Source organism: Pteronotus mesoamericanus, unplaced genomic scaffold (genome assembly GCF_021234165.1).
Source record: "Pteronotus mesoamericanus isolate MK-2021 breed Mesoamerican mustached bat unplaced genomic scaffold, CSHL_Meso_final contig_438, whole genome shotgun sequence".
In the NCBI taxonomy this organism is placed as follows: domain Eukaryota; kingdom Metazoa; phylum Chordata; class Mammalia; order Chiroptera; family Mormoopidae; genus Pteronotus; species Pteronotus mesoamericanus.
Window position 1 is genome coordinate 1159180 of NW_026555165.1, and position 13049 is coordinate 1172228.

A 13049-nucleotide genomic window follows, 5' to 3' on the forward strand; every position below is an offset into this window, starting at 1 on the left:
GTCCAACTTGTTGGCATATAGTTGTAGTTTTTCCTGATAATCCTTTGCGTTTCTGTGGTGTCAGTTGTCACTCCCCTTTTATTTCTGATTTTGTTTATTGGGTGCTCCCTTTTTTCTTGATGAGTCTGGCTAAAGGTTTATCATTCTGTTTATCCTTTTTAAAGAATCATCTCTTGGTTTTATCAATCTTTTATATATTTTTTTTAGATTCTATGTTGTTTATTTCTGCTCTGATCTTTGTAATCTAGCATCAGCGGGGTAAATTTGCGAGTGAGTTTGTGCCCTGGCCTTTTAAGAGAACAACGCCTCAGGCCACAGCAGCGCTTTGTCTTGCTCAATGCAACAGACTGATCTTCACAGCCAGACAGGGCGGGGGCTAGTCTTCCCGGCAGTGAAGCCCTGGCTTGGTCGGGGCCCCTCACTCCTCAGGGGAACCTCTGCGGCCCAGAGATCCCTCAGTGTGGGACCTGCCCAGTCTATGCCTGCACCCCTCCTACCAGTCTTGACATGCCTTCTTTACACCCTTAGTTATAGGACTTCTGTTCTGCTGGTCCTCAGGTGGTGCCCAGCGTGCTCTATAATATAATTGTGATTTTGGTGTGGTCGTGGGAGGAGGCAAGCACAGTCTTTACGTACTCAGCCATCTTGGCCGGAAGTCCTCAATTTAACTTGTTTTTCCCCCAAGATTTTAAAACTGAAGAGGAGCTACAATCTTACATACATGAAAATTACCAAAAGACTGTGGCCACAGAAGAAGCCGTGTTGCATTCCTGTGCTCAGAACATGGTCTCCACCATTAAAGCGTTCCTGAAGTCCAAAGGCACCCAGGACTTGGAGGTAAGGGAGCCCGATGACGTGCGCCATAAATGGAATCGTTGCCTCGCGCTGGGTTTGGTTCACGAGTTCATTGTGCAGGGCGTGATTCAGAGGTGATAAGGTGAGCCCAGAAGTGGGCACGATTCCAGGTCTCGGAAATGGGATGTGGTGAGCTCATCAGGCAGAAATCAAGGAGACAGGTCAGGTCGGGCAGTCGCGTGCGTCTCCTTTAGTGAAAGTTCTGTCCTTACCTGAACCGCCTGGAGCTGCATGCATAAAGCCCGTGAGTGGTTCGTGATCCCGCCCACATGTCAGAGTCACCCAGGGCGCCTTTTCAGGTGCTGATGCCCGCGCCCTCTGGGTGCACTCACACAGGCCCCCGGTGCTGGGAGCTGGGCATCTACTAGCGAAGAGCTTCTCAAACGAGCCTCACGCACAGGGAGCAGTGCAAGGCACTGCTGTGGTCCCGTTACTGCTTCCGTCCATGGCTAGTGAAGCCAGGCCCCTCCTAAGTGAACAGAGTTGTTCACGTACTCCGGCGTCTCAGTCAGTACCTCATGGAATCTTCCTTTTAGCAAAGTTTAAAAAAGAACCAACAAAATTCAGACCTGCAGGCTTGCTGTATCCATGCCCAAATATTTACTATTTTTTAACCATGTTTATTTGAAAGGTTGAAAAGAAGAATATTCATTTCACTGTTTTTCATTCAAACGAAAGAAGGGGGAAAAGGGAATGAATATACTGCACTTCTTAGGGCCTTTACTGGCTGTGGAGAAGTCAGAAATAATGGACAGGAATATAACGTTCTTCTCCGTCATACTTTTGTGTTTTCAGATGAACTGCTTGAATCAAGTGAAAAATAACCTCTTAAAAACTAGCAAAAGTCTGAGACAGAATATAGGGAAAAACCTGGGTAAAGAAGACAGAGTCAGAGAGTAAGTAACTATTTTTTTTTCTTTTTGAACCGTTATTCCAAAACAAAACTCTGCAACTTGCTTGCATCCATTTAAAACAGATGGCAAACTGGTCGAAGGGGCTTTTGTCGTCCGTTCTTCCTGATCTAACATGCAGCTTGTCACCTATTTACCTGATAACCTTGTCGTTACTTAGAAGCAGCAACCGTTCTCCTTTATGTTGTTTTTTGTTAACGTGGATGTACAACCCAGGAAGGGCTTCTCGCTGAGTGGCAGTCAAAGCAGGCGTGACCGAGTCCTCCTCTCTTCCAGGTGCCAGCTTCAGGTGTTCCTCCGCCTGGAGCTGTGCCGGCAGTGCCCGTCGGCGCACGCCAGCGTGGATGACATGGAGCAGGCGGTGGAGGAGGCAAGTGTCCCGCTCGGTGCTGCTGGCCACATGCCATGGCTGCCCCCAGCTTCCCTGCAGAGAGGCACGTGCTCATTCTGTCCAATCTCCTTCAGGTGACAGATTTGCTGCGCACAGTGTGTTTAACTGAGGATTCGGCGTACCTGGCCAAGTTTCTGGAAGAAATTCTGGGCTTGTAAGTTTGAGGACCACTACCTTAACTTAAGCCTGTTTTCCCGAGAATTGCCTATGGTTGCTTCAGAGTTAGCACGAGGACCACTTCTCAGGCTGGGCGAGGGGAGGGAGCGGCGACGGGCCATGGGGACAGACTGTCCCTGCTGAACTAGCCTCTCCCGCAGGTACACAGACTCCATCCCAAAGACACTCGGGAAGCTTTACGACAGCCTGGGCTTTGTGATCCCTCAGAGGCTGGCCGGCGTCCTTCCGACGGACTTTTTCAGTGACGACTCCATTACGCAGGAGAGCAAATCACCGCTTCCTTCTGCACCTCTTCCGTCAGGAGCTCACAGGTTGGCGTCGGGCGGCACTGAGTCCGACCAGCTGGAGGAGCTTCGGACCCGATCGGCGAAGAAGAGAAGGTGGGAGCCCACGGGGCAGGAGCTCCTTGCACTGCGACAGCTCTGACAAGGGGCGTGTCTGGACCGCGGTCCAGCTGCTGTGTGTGTAGAGTTTACTGAATTCCCTGTTGCCCGTATGTCCGAGTCACAGGTGCCAGTCATTGGCGTTCCTGCTGTACGTGCCCTGGATGCTACGGAGAGTGTCGGCAGCCTGTGACACTGTATCTCCCAGGGCACACACTGTTTGTCACATGGCTACAGGGCCCTTCTTGGCTGTCCACGGGCTCTCCAGGGACTGAGAGCCTTTCAGGAGACAAGCTTCGGGCTCCAGCTTGCCTTTTACGTTTCCCTGGATGCTTTTCATTGTTCACAACTAGCTGAGTTTACAGTAGTTACTTTTGGAAATTCTGGGGTTGATTTGTTTTGCTATAAATCCGGGCCAAGACCAAGGTCGCTGACCTTTACTTCAGTTGTGTTTTATATCACACTGCAGTGCCAGTCCAGTTTAGTTGCTTATAAACTCTGTCAGGAGCATATTGACTGTTTCTTTCTATTTTTAAAAGGAAAAATGCACTGAGAAGACATAAAAGCATTGCGGAGGTCTCACAGAATCGCCGACAAATTGAAATTCCCAAAGTGTCCAAGAGATCCGCCAAAAACGTAAGTGGTTTCCAGGAGACAGGAAGCGGTGACAGCAGAGTCGTTCCTTCCGGCGTGTGTCCCACTCGCGACGCGAGGGCGCGGCAGTGTCGCTGTGTTCCAGAAGCGGGCCCTGGAGCGCGCGGGGCGAAGGCAGGTGTTTGTGTGAGTGGGCGCAGCGGTGGCCCAGGCCCAGGGCCTGCGGAAACGGTCGGGTGTTCAGGGCGAACCTTCACCCAAAAGTGTGGTGGGTGCAGGTAACACAAATTCCAAAAAGCAAGCCCGGCTGGGACCGACTGAGGTAACTCAAAATCTGTAATGTAGGTAAGAACACTCATAACGTCACGACAGAAGCCAAGAGGCCAGTGGAAAGCAGTGAGTCGTCGCAGCCGGGCTTTGGCTGGCCGCCCGCCAGAAAGCGCTGTCCAGCGAGCGCGTCTCCCTTCAACAGCAAGTTTAAAAACTGCTGGGGGTGGGTGGGGTGCGGGTGCTGCAGGGAGCCCGACGGCGACTGGTTTTTGTGACATGTGTAAGGGCTTTTTTTTGTTGGGAGCAGAAGAAAAGACACCCAGGTGGAGTCTGTTGACTGAGTAGAATTAATATGTTGCTCAGGAAGGAAGGGAGACAGAATCTGTTGAAACCTTTGAACTGCGCCAACTATTGAGAAGAGTTAAAATTCTGGGAGAACAAGCCTCGGAAGCCTTAATCACCACAGCGGTGGTTTGCAGTCTGTTTATCGAGGTTTATAACTGCCCTTTGGACTCGGAGGTGGGATTTCTTTTAAAGAGTTAGTGGTCTTCCCTTTCTTGGTGGAGCTTCACCAATGTGAGTGGGCGAGATGCACGTCTGCTGACAACGCGCCGTCCTCCGTCGCTGCGCGGCGACCCGCTGCGGGAGCGCGTTCTCGTTGCGCCAGAAACGCACAGGCTGGCCCAGAGGGCCCCCTTCTCTAAAACTCGATTTTCTGGGGCCAGGATTTGGTTCCGGTTATTAAAGAATGTCAGTGTGTTCAATGTCTCCCCCTGCCTGGTAGTTCATTTTTCAGTTACGGCAGTGGCGTAAGTGGAAAATCAAAGAAAAAAAGCTGTAAAAACAGTTCCACTGTTGACATGCACCTGGATTATAGACTCTGGAATCCTCTGCTGTAGTAGCAGATTAATAGCGATTTAACCCAGAGAAGCTCCTAACACTGTAGCCGTCCTGTAATTAGCTTATGTGGGTTTTCCCGTATTTTTTTAGTTATAAAAAGGTGTAAATCATTACAAAGTTGAAATCATATAAAGTTAACAGAGTGTCCCTTCTGCATTAGTCCTCAGAAGTGACCACTGATGGCAGTGGTGTGTGTCCCCCGGCCCTGGCCTGTGTGTGCCCGTGGCACACGCACACATCACAAATGGCACGCCCGCTGCACTTGGTCTGCATTTTTACCTTTCCCCCTTGTGGACGGGCCTCTCCCTGTGTTGGTGTGTACAGGTCTCCCTCCTCTACCCTCACAGACCTGCCTAACTCTTTTAATATGCGTGCTGTGTGGGCGAACCGTCGTCCGTTCCCCTCTGTGGGTGGCGTTTAGGGCGCCCCCCCATGTTGTATTGCTGTGCTGCCGCCTGCAGTGTCCTTGGAGTGCGTATCTGTTTGCACTTTGCGCCTTTCTGTAGAACTACAAGGCTCAAAGGCTTTCATGGGGGATTTGTCTCTTCCAGTTAAATTGTGTGCCTATCTTCTTACTGGGCTTTCTCATCTTGCAGGAGAATTCTCGCCCTGGTCTTCAGCAGCCTTCTCTCCCAGGGAAGAATACGGTACAAGGTATATGCTTTGTTCCCTCGGGACACCTATTTATTGACTAGACCGACACATTCATTTGGATGGTGTGTATTTAAGCAGCGGCATCGTTTCGTGTAGTTGCTAGTTAATGAAATATGTCCAGACTGCATGTGCTAGCAGAATAAAGTATTCACATGGTCTCAGCTACTGCACTGCGCAAAATAAGTGACCTGAAATCTTTTTTTTTTTTTAAACACCATTATCACGAAAGCCAGAAAAATAAAAGCCACCGATGCCAGTTTAGATGAGAGGCGTTTTGAGTGTGGCGGCTAAAGGCACTGCGTGGTCCCTGATGAACCTTAAGTTTAGGAAGAACAAAAGCTACACAGGCCATTGAGACACTGAGAGAAATTTGGAAGATGAAGCCCCGCGCCGCCGTGCGGGGCCGCAGCGTTGCAGTGTCCGCAGCTGCCTCGGGGGGCTGGGGTAGACGAGGCGCACGCGGAGAGGGGAGGGCAGCCCCCCATGTGGGCTGTGCGTGAATATTAGCCACGGCTCTGTTTATTTTACTAGGCTTTGAAATGTTCTGTATGAATTAAACTTTCAAAACCTTGAGGAAAACAGAAAGTAGCAAATCCACGTTGGCTCTCAGGCCATAAACCAGTTTCACGTACAGTCTAAGGCCTCCTATGTGGAGACGGAGGGACAGTTTGTGAAACTCGGTGTTATCGGTGTCCCCAACGTTAGTGTTTACATCACTGATGGGAAGCCGCGAGGGCTCCTTCCAGTGTGTGGACCCTACTGTCTTCGGCTTCCTTTCCGTGACTGACTCTTAGGACGATTTACCACAGGTGAATCTTGGAGTGGTCGTCACTAGGCCATCTTAAGATTAAGGTGCCGTTTTGCCAACTTCGTCAAGTATTTCATGACTCTTCTGCCTTTTTCCCTAACTTTGAGTCTAAATGGTCACAGCTTTTGTGCTCTTAGGCCAGGAAGAGAATTTAAAATGACCCAGAGAGTTAGTAAAAACTCAAGAAGAATGAGCTCTTTGAGACGGAACAGTTTCTCACTACTTAGGCCGAGGTAAATAAAAGCAGCAAAAAGGTCTGAAGTGAGAAAAGTCATCGTAACACTGGGATGCGTTAAAAAGACCAGGATTTACACTGGCCGACCTCTTACTTAAGGGTTATGTCCATTCCACAGGGAGTGAAGCTTCTCGTGTAAGTGCTCTGGGCCGTCCGCGTATTCCTGAAATACTGGGTTCTAGATGGAACTTGTAGAAGGAAATAATTTTAATGCACCGCCTGAGTATGGCATTTAAGGAAATCCTGTTAGTGTCAGTATCGTAGTCGGTCTGTAGGAGAGTTTCCCGAAGCAGCGCTCTGTTTTGGATAGCTTCCCTGTCCCAGACAAGGGCGGTTGTTAATGACACTATTTGGCTTTGTTTTTTTTTTTTAGAAGTGACCAAAGTTCGCAGAAATCTCTTCAACCAGGAAATGTCTCCTTCGAAGCGGTCGGTGAAGCGGGGGCTGCCCAGGAGCCACTCCGTGTCGGCTGTGGAAGGCCTGGGGCAGGGGCTTGACGGCTTCGAGGGGACCAAAGGTGCGTCTCAGCGCCGCCGAGGGAGAGGGCTTCCTGGGCCCCAACCAGACTCGCGTCATTGCAGACGCTCATTAACCCCTTTCGCTTCCGTCCTCTCCCTGGTTGGCGCTGGTCACCCTTCCCTGCGGGGGCCTCTCCAGGCTCGGATGAAAACGCGATCCCACTCTCCCTCCATCCTCCCCCCCAGGTACCCTGCAGGCCAGCAGCTATTTTGTAAGACCAGTTAAAAAGAAATGAAGGATGAGGATTACGTGGTTTTCTAGTCTTTTTTTTTTTTTCTTGTAATTTTAGGTTGGATTTTTTTGCTTTTTTTTCCTTCTTACATAATTGCAGTATAATTTATTACCATAAAATCAACTCTTTTAAAGTTTGGGATTCGGTGCTTTTCAGTATATGCGCAAAGGTCGCAGCCCTCGGCTGCCTAGCTCCGGAACATGTTCGTCACTCTGCATAGAGCCTGTGCGCATTGGCAGCCTCTCCCTGCTGGAGGCAGCCACCAGCCTGCCCCCTGCTTCTGCGGATTTGCCTGTTGCGGGTGTGTCTTACAAGTGGAATCATAGACTGCATGGTCTGCGCAAGCAGCTGTTCTCCGTGTAATGTCTCCCGTGTTTACGCGTGTTATGCTGTACGAGGTCTCAGTACTTTTCTTTCTATTGCCAGCAAACATTGTATGGATACATTAGATTTTATTTATCCATTCCTCAACTGGTGGACATCTGTGTTTCTACTTTTTCTCTGTTGTGAATAGCGCTGCTATCGACATTCACGTACAAGAATTTGTATACGCACGTTTTTACCTCTCAGGCAGATGGCTAGAAACGGAATCGCTGGGTCGTAGGGTAACTCCATGTTTAACTTTTGGAGGATTTACCCAACTGTTCGCCAGAGTGGCCGCACCGTCTCGCACGCCCACCCGCCCGCAGTGTCTGAGGGTTCCCATGTCCCCGCACCCTCGCCACCGCCTCTTATTGTCCCATTTTGATTCTCCCTTTTTCAGGGGGAGTGTATCTGGTTGTATCTGATTGTGGTAAAGAATTGCATTTTCCCAACAACTGATGTTCAGCATCTTTTCATGTGTTCACTGGCTATCTGTGTATTTTCTTTGGAGAAATGTCTGTTCAAATTTTTGCCTGTTTTTTGAACGGGCTTGTCTTTTACAGCTGAAGTATGAGTTCTTTATGTATTCTAGAGAATTACCAGATCTGTGACTTGCAAATATTTTATTCCAAACTGCGAGGTGGACTTTGATGAAGTCCAGTTTATCCAGTGTAGCAGTTTTTGCTGTTGCTTGTACTTTTGGTATCAGAGCTAAAAGACCATTACGTAATCCACGTCTTACAGGTCAGCTCTTACACTGAGGCCTTGGATTCACTTCGAGTCCGTTTTTGCGTTTCCGTGAGACCGGCGTCCGACCCCACCCTTCGGCACGTGGCTGTGCAGCTGTCCCAGCCCCGCTTGTTGAAAAGGCTCCTTTCTCCTTATTGAATTGTCTCGGCGCCTGGTCTACACTCACCCGCCTGTGGATGTTAGGGTGTTCGTTCTTTTTAAATGTTAGGTAGAATTCAGCAGTGAAGCCATTCTAGTCCTGGGCATTTCTTGGTGAGAACTTTTTTGAAAACGAATTTCCTGTTTGGCTTCTAACAGGCAGGCGTGTTCAGATTTCCTGGTTCTTCCTGTGTTGGTTTCCAGATGTCTCTTGTCTTTCTAGGAGTCTGTCCATTTCAGAGGGTGGCTCGTTTGGCCCCCTCAGCTGCTTTCCGTGTCCCTTGCAGTGGCCTGAACTTTTTGGCACCAGGGCCAATTTCGTGGCAGACACTGCCCGTGGGGGTGGAGGCGTGGTTTTGGGAAGAGGCAGGCTCCTTACACTCCTGCCGTGGGACCCGGTTCCCAGCAGGCACGGACCGTCCGGGGCGCGGCCTGAGGCGGGGCCTGCTGCCTTACAGCCCTTGTTCCTGGGGGCTGGCGGCTACGGCCCCTCCCCCTCTCCTGGTGGGTGTAGTATTCTTAACTTTCTTGCCTCTTTTGCGTCTTCCCTTGGTCAGTCTAGCCAAAGTTTTGTGAATTATTAATTTTTTCAAAGAACCAACTTCTGGTTTCATAGATTTTTCTCCATTAGTTTTTCCATTCTCAATCTCATTTATTCCTGACGCAATCTTTCTTTGGGCCATTGGTTATTGAGGAGTACGTTAATTTCCACATACAGGAGGGGACCCCAAAAAACCCCTGGAATTTATTTGTAAAAAATTGTGTATTTATTCTTACATGTTTAAACTTTAGTCTCCTTCAAAGGACTCTCCATCTGATGCAATACAGCTATCAAAGCATTTTTTCCACTGCTCAAAATAGTTTTTGAACTCATTGATTTTGATGCCTTGTAGCGCTTCTGCCGTTTTTTGTTCACCTCTTCCACATCGGCAAACTGATTCCCTTTGAGGACTTTAACCTCGGGAGGAAAATAGTCACTTGGGGAGAGACTGGGTGAATAGGGGGGTGGGGCACGGAGGTCATGCTGTTTTTGGTCAAACCCTGCTGAACACTCGGCGTGGTGTGGGCAGGTGCGCTCCTAAATCACCCACCGTGAAACGGGCGAACACGTTCAAGGGGTCTTCAAAAAATTCACTGAAGCCCAACAGTGCCTCTTGCAGCAACGCCGGCTGGCGCACTGATACTGGTGGGTTCCTGGAACACTCGCCTAGTGGGGGCAGCCCGCCCTACAAGGGGCCTACCCTCCAGAAGGTAATTCCAGGGTTTTGGGGGGTTCCCTCCAGAAGGTAATTCCAGGGTTTTGGGGGGTTCCCCCTCATTGTTGTGAGTTTCGCAAATTTCCTTCTGTTAGTGATTTCTAATTTCATTCCATTGTGGTTGGAAAAAATAATTTATGATTTCAGGTTTTTTTAGTTTATTGAGACTTGTTTTGTGGCCTAGCATTGGCCCCGTCATAGAGAACATTCCGTTGCCTGTGTGCTTGCGGGGAATGTGTGCTCTGCTCTGTGGGGACAGAGGTCTGGAAGGGTCCTTTCGGCCTTGTCGGTTTAAGGTGCTGTCCCAGCCTTCTGTGTCCTTGCTGGTCTCTTCAACTACCCTGTCCACACCGAAAGTATGAAAGTAGGGTGTTCAAGTCCCCCACTGCTATTGCTGACCTGTTTCTCTCTTCAGTGTTTGCTTTAATACATTTTGTAGCTGTTAGAATGTGTACATGGTTACTATTTACTTGGACCGATTGAACTTATTATGGATATATGAAGTCCTGCTTTGTCTTTTGTAACCTTTTTATACTTTGATCTGACAATAATGTAGCCACCCCAACACTTATTTGTACAAAGTATCTTTTTCTCTTCTTTTACTTGCAACCTCTTTGTGTCTTTGGAGCAAGCGAGCATCTGGAGAGGCCTGTGGTTGGGTCTCGCTTTCCTTCAGCCCAGCTGCCCACCTGCTAGCACTCGGGGGTTCACAGAGTCCCCGTGCACGCCGCCCTCTCCCCTTCCCCTTTATCCTTTCCGTCAGCTTGTCCTTTGCCTCACGCATTTCACCGCTTCGGGCAGCTCTTCCTCTCCCAGTTGCTGGTTTTCGGCAGATGCTCCCTGGGAGGAGGTCGTTTGCCCTGGGCGAGTTCCCAGTCAGGTTGAATAGAGATGCACTCCCCAGGCGGCATCAGGCGGGCCAAACGGTGACGGTGGTCTGGGGACACGTGGGGCGTGGGGGCTCCTGGGCAGGTGTGCGCCACCCAGACGCTGCCGGGCTGTTGGTTTGCTCTGACTGCCCACAGCTGGTTCTCACGGTTGCCTTGGTTCCCTGGGGGATGAGGACACCGGGGCGGGTTAGGGTTCCACAAAGCTTGCTATTCTTACTGAGATGTAGCCAGTTTTGTGGGATAACTAATCCGTGTATTGTTGCAGATTGGTTCATTTCCAGAGTCTGGAAACGCTGGTTGGGCCCTTCCAGGAGGGGAGAGTTTCCGGAGGCCCTCGCGGCACGGGCCAGCTGACGGCGCTCCCCTTTCTAGTCCTTCGCGCCCCCTGTGTAGCTGGCTCCCCACTCTGCGGGGAGCATGTGCCCACCAGGTGGATCTTAAGTATTTTAGCATTCACATGGCGTATCAGCATTTTCACACTTTTTATTTCATTGTACTTAGCCCTACTAAGTGAGCACAGTCCATTCCTCAGGGCTGCTTATTTTATGAAAATTTCACAACGTGTTACGTGGGCTTATTACGTAACCTCTAACAGTGGAGATAAGCTGTTACATTGAGCCCTACGGTCAGAGCTGAGCCCAGAGACGCTGAGGTCCCCTCCAGCTATGTCACAAGCCACAGAGCAGGCCATGCTCGTCCCCGGCCTTGCTGCCGCTTCTGGAGAGGTAAAGCGCGTATTGCTCCCATTTCAGGTCACCACAGGCTGCTGACGCGCCGTGTGGCCGAGACTCCGGAGCACAAGCAGGTGTCCCGGAGGCTGCTGCACAGACAGGTCAAGGGCAGGTGAGTGACGTCCCTGTGCAGCTCCTCGGTACACCAGACAGCTCTCTTACCTCCTCACGAGCTCCGGGACCATCTTAACTGCATTCCCTGCAACCGAAGAGCATTCTCTGGGCCCTCTGGGGGCTGCAGGAGGCGCTCTGTCCCGGCCTCACCTGGCCTCACTCCCCTGCCGTGGTTGTCTCGAAGGTCACCCACATTCTTGCATGTATCAGTAGCTCACCCTTTTGTTTTTACTAATATCTTCCTGAATGGATATTGGTACAATTTTAAAATCTGTTCACGTGCTGACATGGGGAAGGAGGGAGCCTTCAAGGGGGCCAGGCAAGGCTGGGGGCTCTGACCCTGCCTTCCTGGGCTGGCAGGGCCCAGGGTCCCGCAGTGACTGCTTGGGGCGGGGCAGGTCTTGCCTTAAAGTTCCTGTCTTGCTTGACCGCCCCTTTGCTCCTCTGACGAGAGCGCCAGCGTTCCCGGGGGCAGTTTTGGTCTGACTTCTTGGTGTGTTCCCATGTCAGTTCCTCAGCACCCACTCTGGGGTCTATAAAGCAAAAAGGAAGTTCCGGAGCCCCCCAGCCCATCCCCCGGGTCCTGGGTCCCAGCCAGGCTGTCCCTTCTCTCCACTTTTTTTTTTTTTTTTTTTAATTTAAGACTTTATTTACTTGAGAGGGGGAGGGAGAAAGAGAGGGAGAGCAACATTAATGTGTGGTTGCCTCTCAAGCGCCCCCTACTGGGGATCTGGCTCACAACCCAGGCAGGGGCCTCACACACCTAGCAGAGGGCTCAGCTGTGCCGGACTGAGGGGAGACTGGGGAGGGGCACGCCCACTGCAGCTTGTCAAGTCTCCGTGTTGTCATCATTGGTGTAAGGATTTCCCACACGTGGGCATGTCTGTCTACAAGATGTTACAAGTAAAAGCTGTTCTAACTCTTCACAGTGATGTCTGAGAGTGCCGCACGGGTGTTCTCAAACTCGGTGGTCTCTTACCTTGTGGGGTGAGTGGCTGTATCTCTTTAATGTGTGTTAACTGTGAATTAATTATTAGTGATTCTGAATAATCCTTGTGCTTTTTATTCCCCCAGATCCTCTGATCCTGGTCCTGATATTGAAGTTGTTGAAGAGTCCCCAGAAAAAGGTATTCCCTGTGTTTGTTGTGGGGTTTGGGGTTCTGTGTGTAACCTGCGGGCCTCGGTGCCCTTGCTGTACCTGTGCTCCTGCTCCCTGTGTCCGAAGGCGCCGCAGACACATGACGGCCCCGCCCCGCGCCCCCCCATGATGCTGACTGGTGAATGGCCTCCTTAAAAAGTGTGTATGTCAGAGTTTCCAAAAACTAGCTTTATTTTTAATCAAGAAATTTGTTTATTGTAGAAAAATCAAAGTATAGAGAAGCCAAAATTTTATTTTTATTTTTTATTTTATTTTGTAAAAGTTGTATTCATTTATTTTTATAGAAGAAAAGGGAGGCAGAAAGAGGGAGAGAAACATCAATGTGTGGCTGCCTCTTGCGCGTCCCCTGCTGGGGACCTGGCTGCAACCCAGGCCTGTGCCCTGACTGGGAATTGGCTGGACCAGCGACCCACTGGTTCACAGGCCGGCCAGGGCAGGGAAGCCAAAATTTTAATGATAGCTTGGTAATCCCGTAACTCAGAACATTTACTCTATTAATAACATTTTATCTTTAACAATGTTCTTACAGGTGATATTCTATACAAATATGTGTAATGTACACATGAAAGCTATCGTTTATAAATTTAAGACTTTCTTTTTTTTGCAAAAGTCACTGTACTTTCACACGCGTTTTCTACCGCATGTCGTGCTTCCCAGTGGCAGCTCTGGAGGTGAAGGTTGAGTGGGTCGGTGGGGTTTTTGGCACCTTGCAGGGGCCA

General features: G+C 50.1%; 1 protein-coding gene across 1 annotated transcript in view; it reads left to right on the forward strand.

Annotated features, from left to right (window-relative positions):
• Positions 1 to 13049, forward strand: part of TICRR (TOPBP1 interacting checkpoint and replication regulator) — a 30601-nt gene that overhangs the window by 12081 nt on the left and 5471 nt on the right. The window contains exons 8-18 of the mRNA XM_054577563.1: positions 686 to 837; positions 1651 to 1751; positions 2043 to 2136; positions 2232 to 2311; positions 2475 to 2714; positions 3257 to 3353; positions 5078 to 5135; positions 6552 to 6695; positions 11079 to 11169; positions 12246 to 12298; positions 13002 to 13007. Of these exons, the coding sequence (XP_054433538.1) occupies positions 686 to 837; positions 1651 to 1751; positions 2043 to 2136; positions 2232 to 2311; positions 2475 to 2714; positions 3257 to 3353; positions 5078 to 5135; positions 6552 to 6695; positions 11079 to 11169; positions 12246 to 12298; positions 13002 to 13007 (1116 nt within the window). The remainder of the gene's footprint in view (positions 1 to 685; positions 838 to 1650; positions 1752 to 2042; positions 2137 to 2231; positions 2312 to 2474; positions 2715 to 3256; positions 3354 to 5077; positions 5136 to 6551; positions 6696 to 11078; positions 11170 to 12245; positions 12299 to 13001; positions 13008 to 13049) is intronic.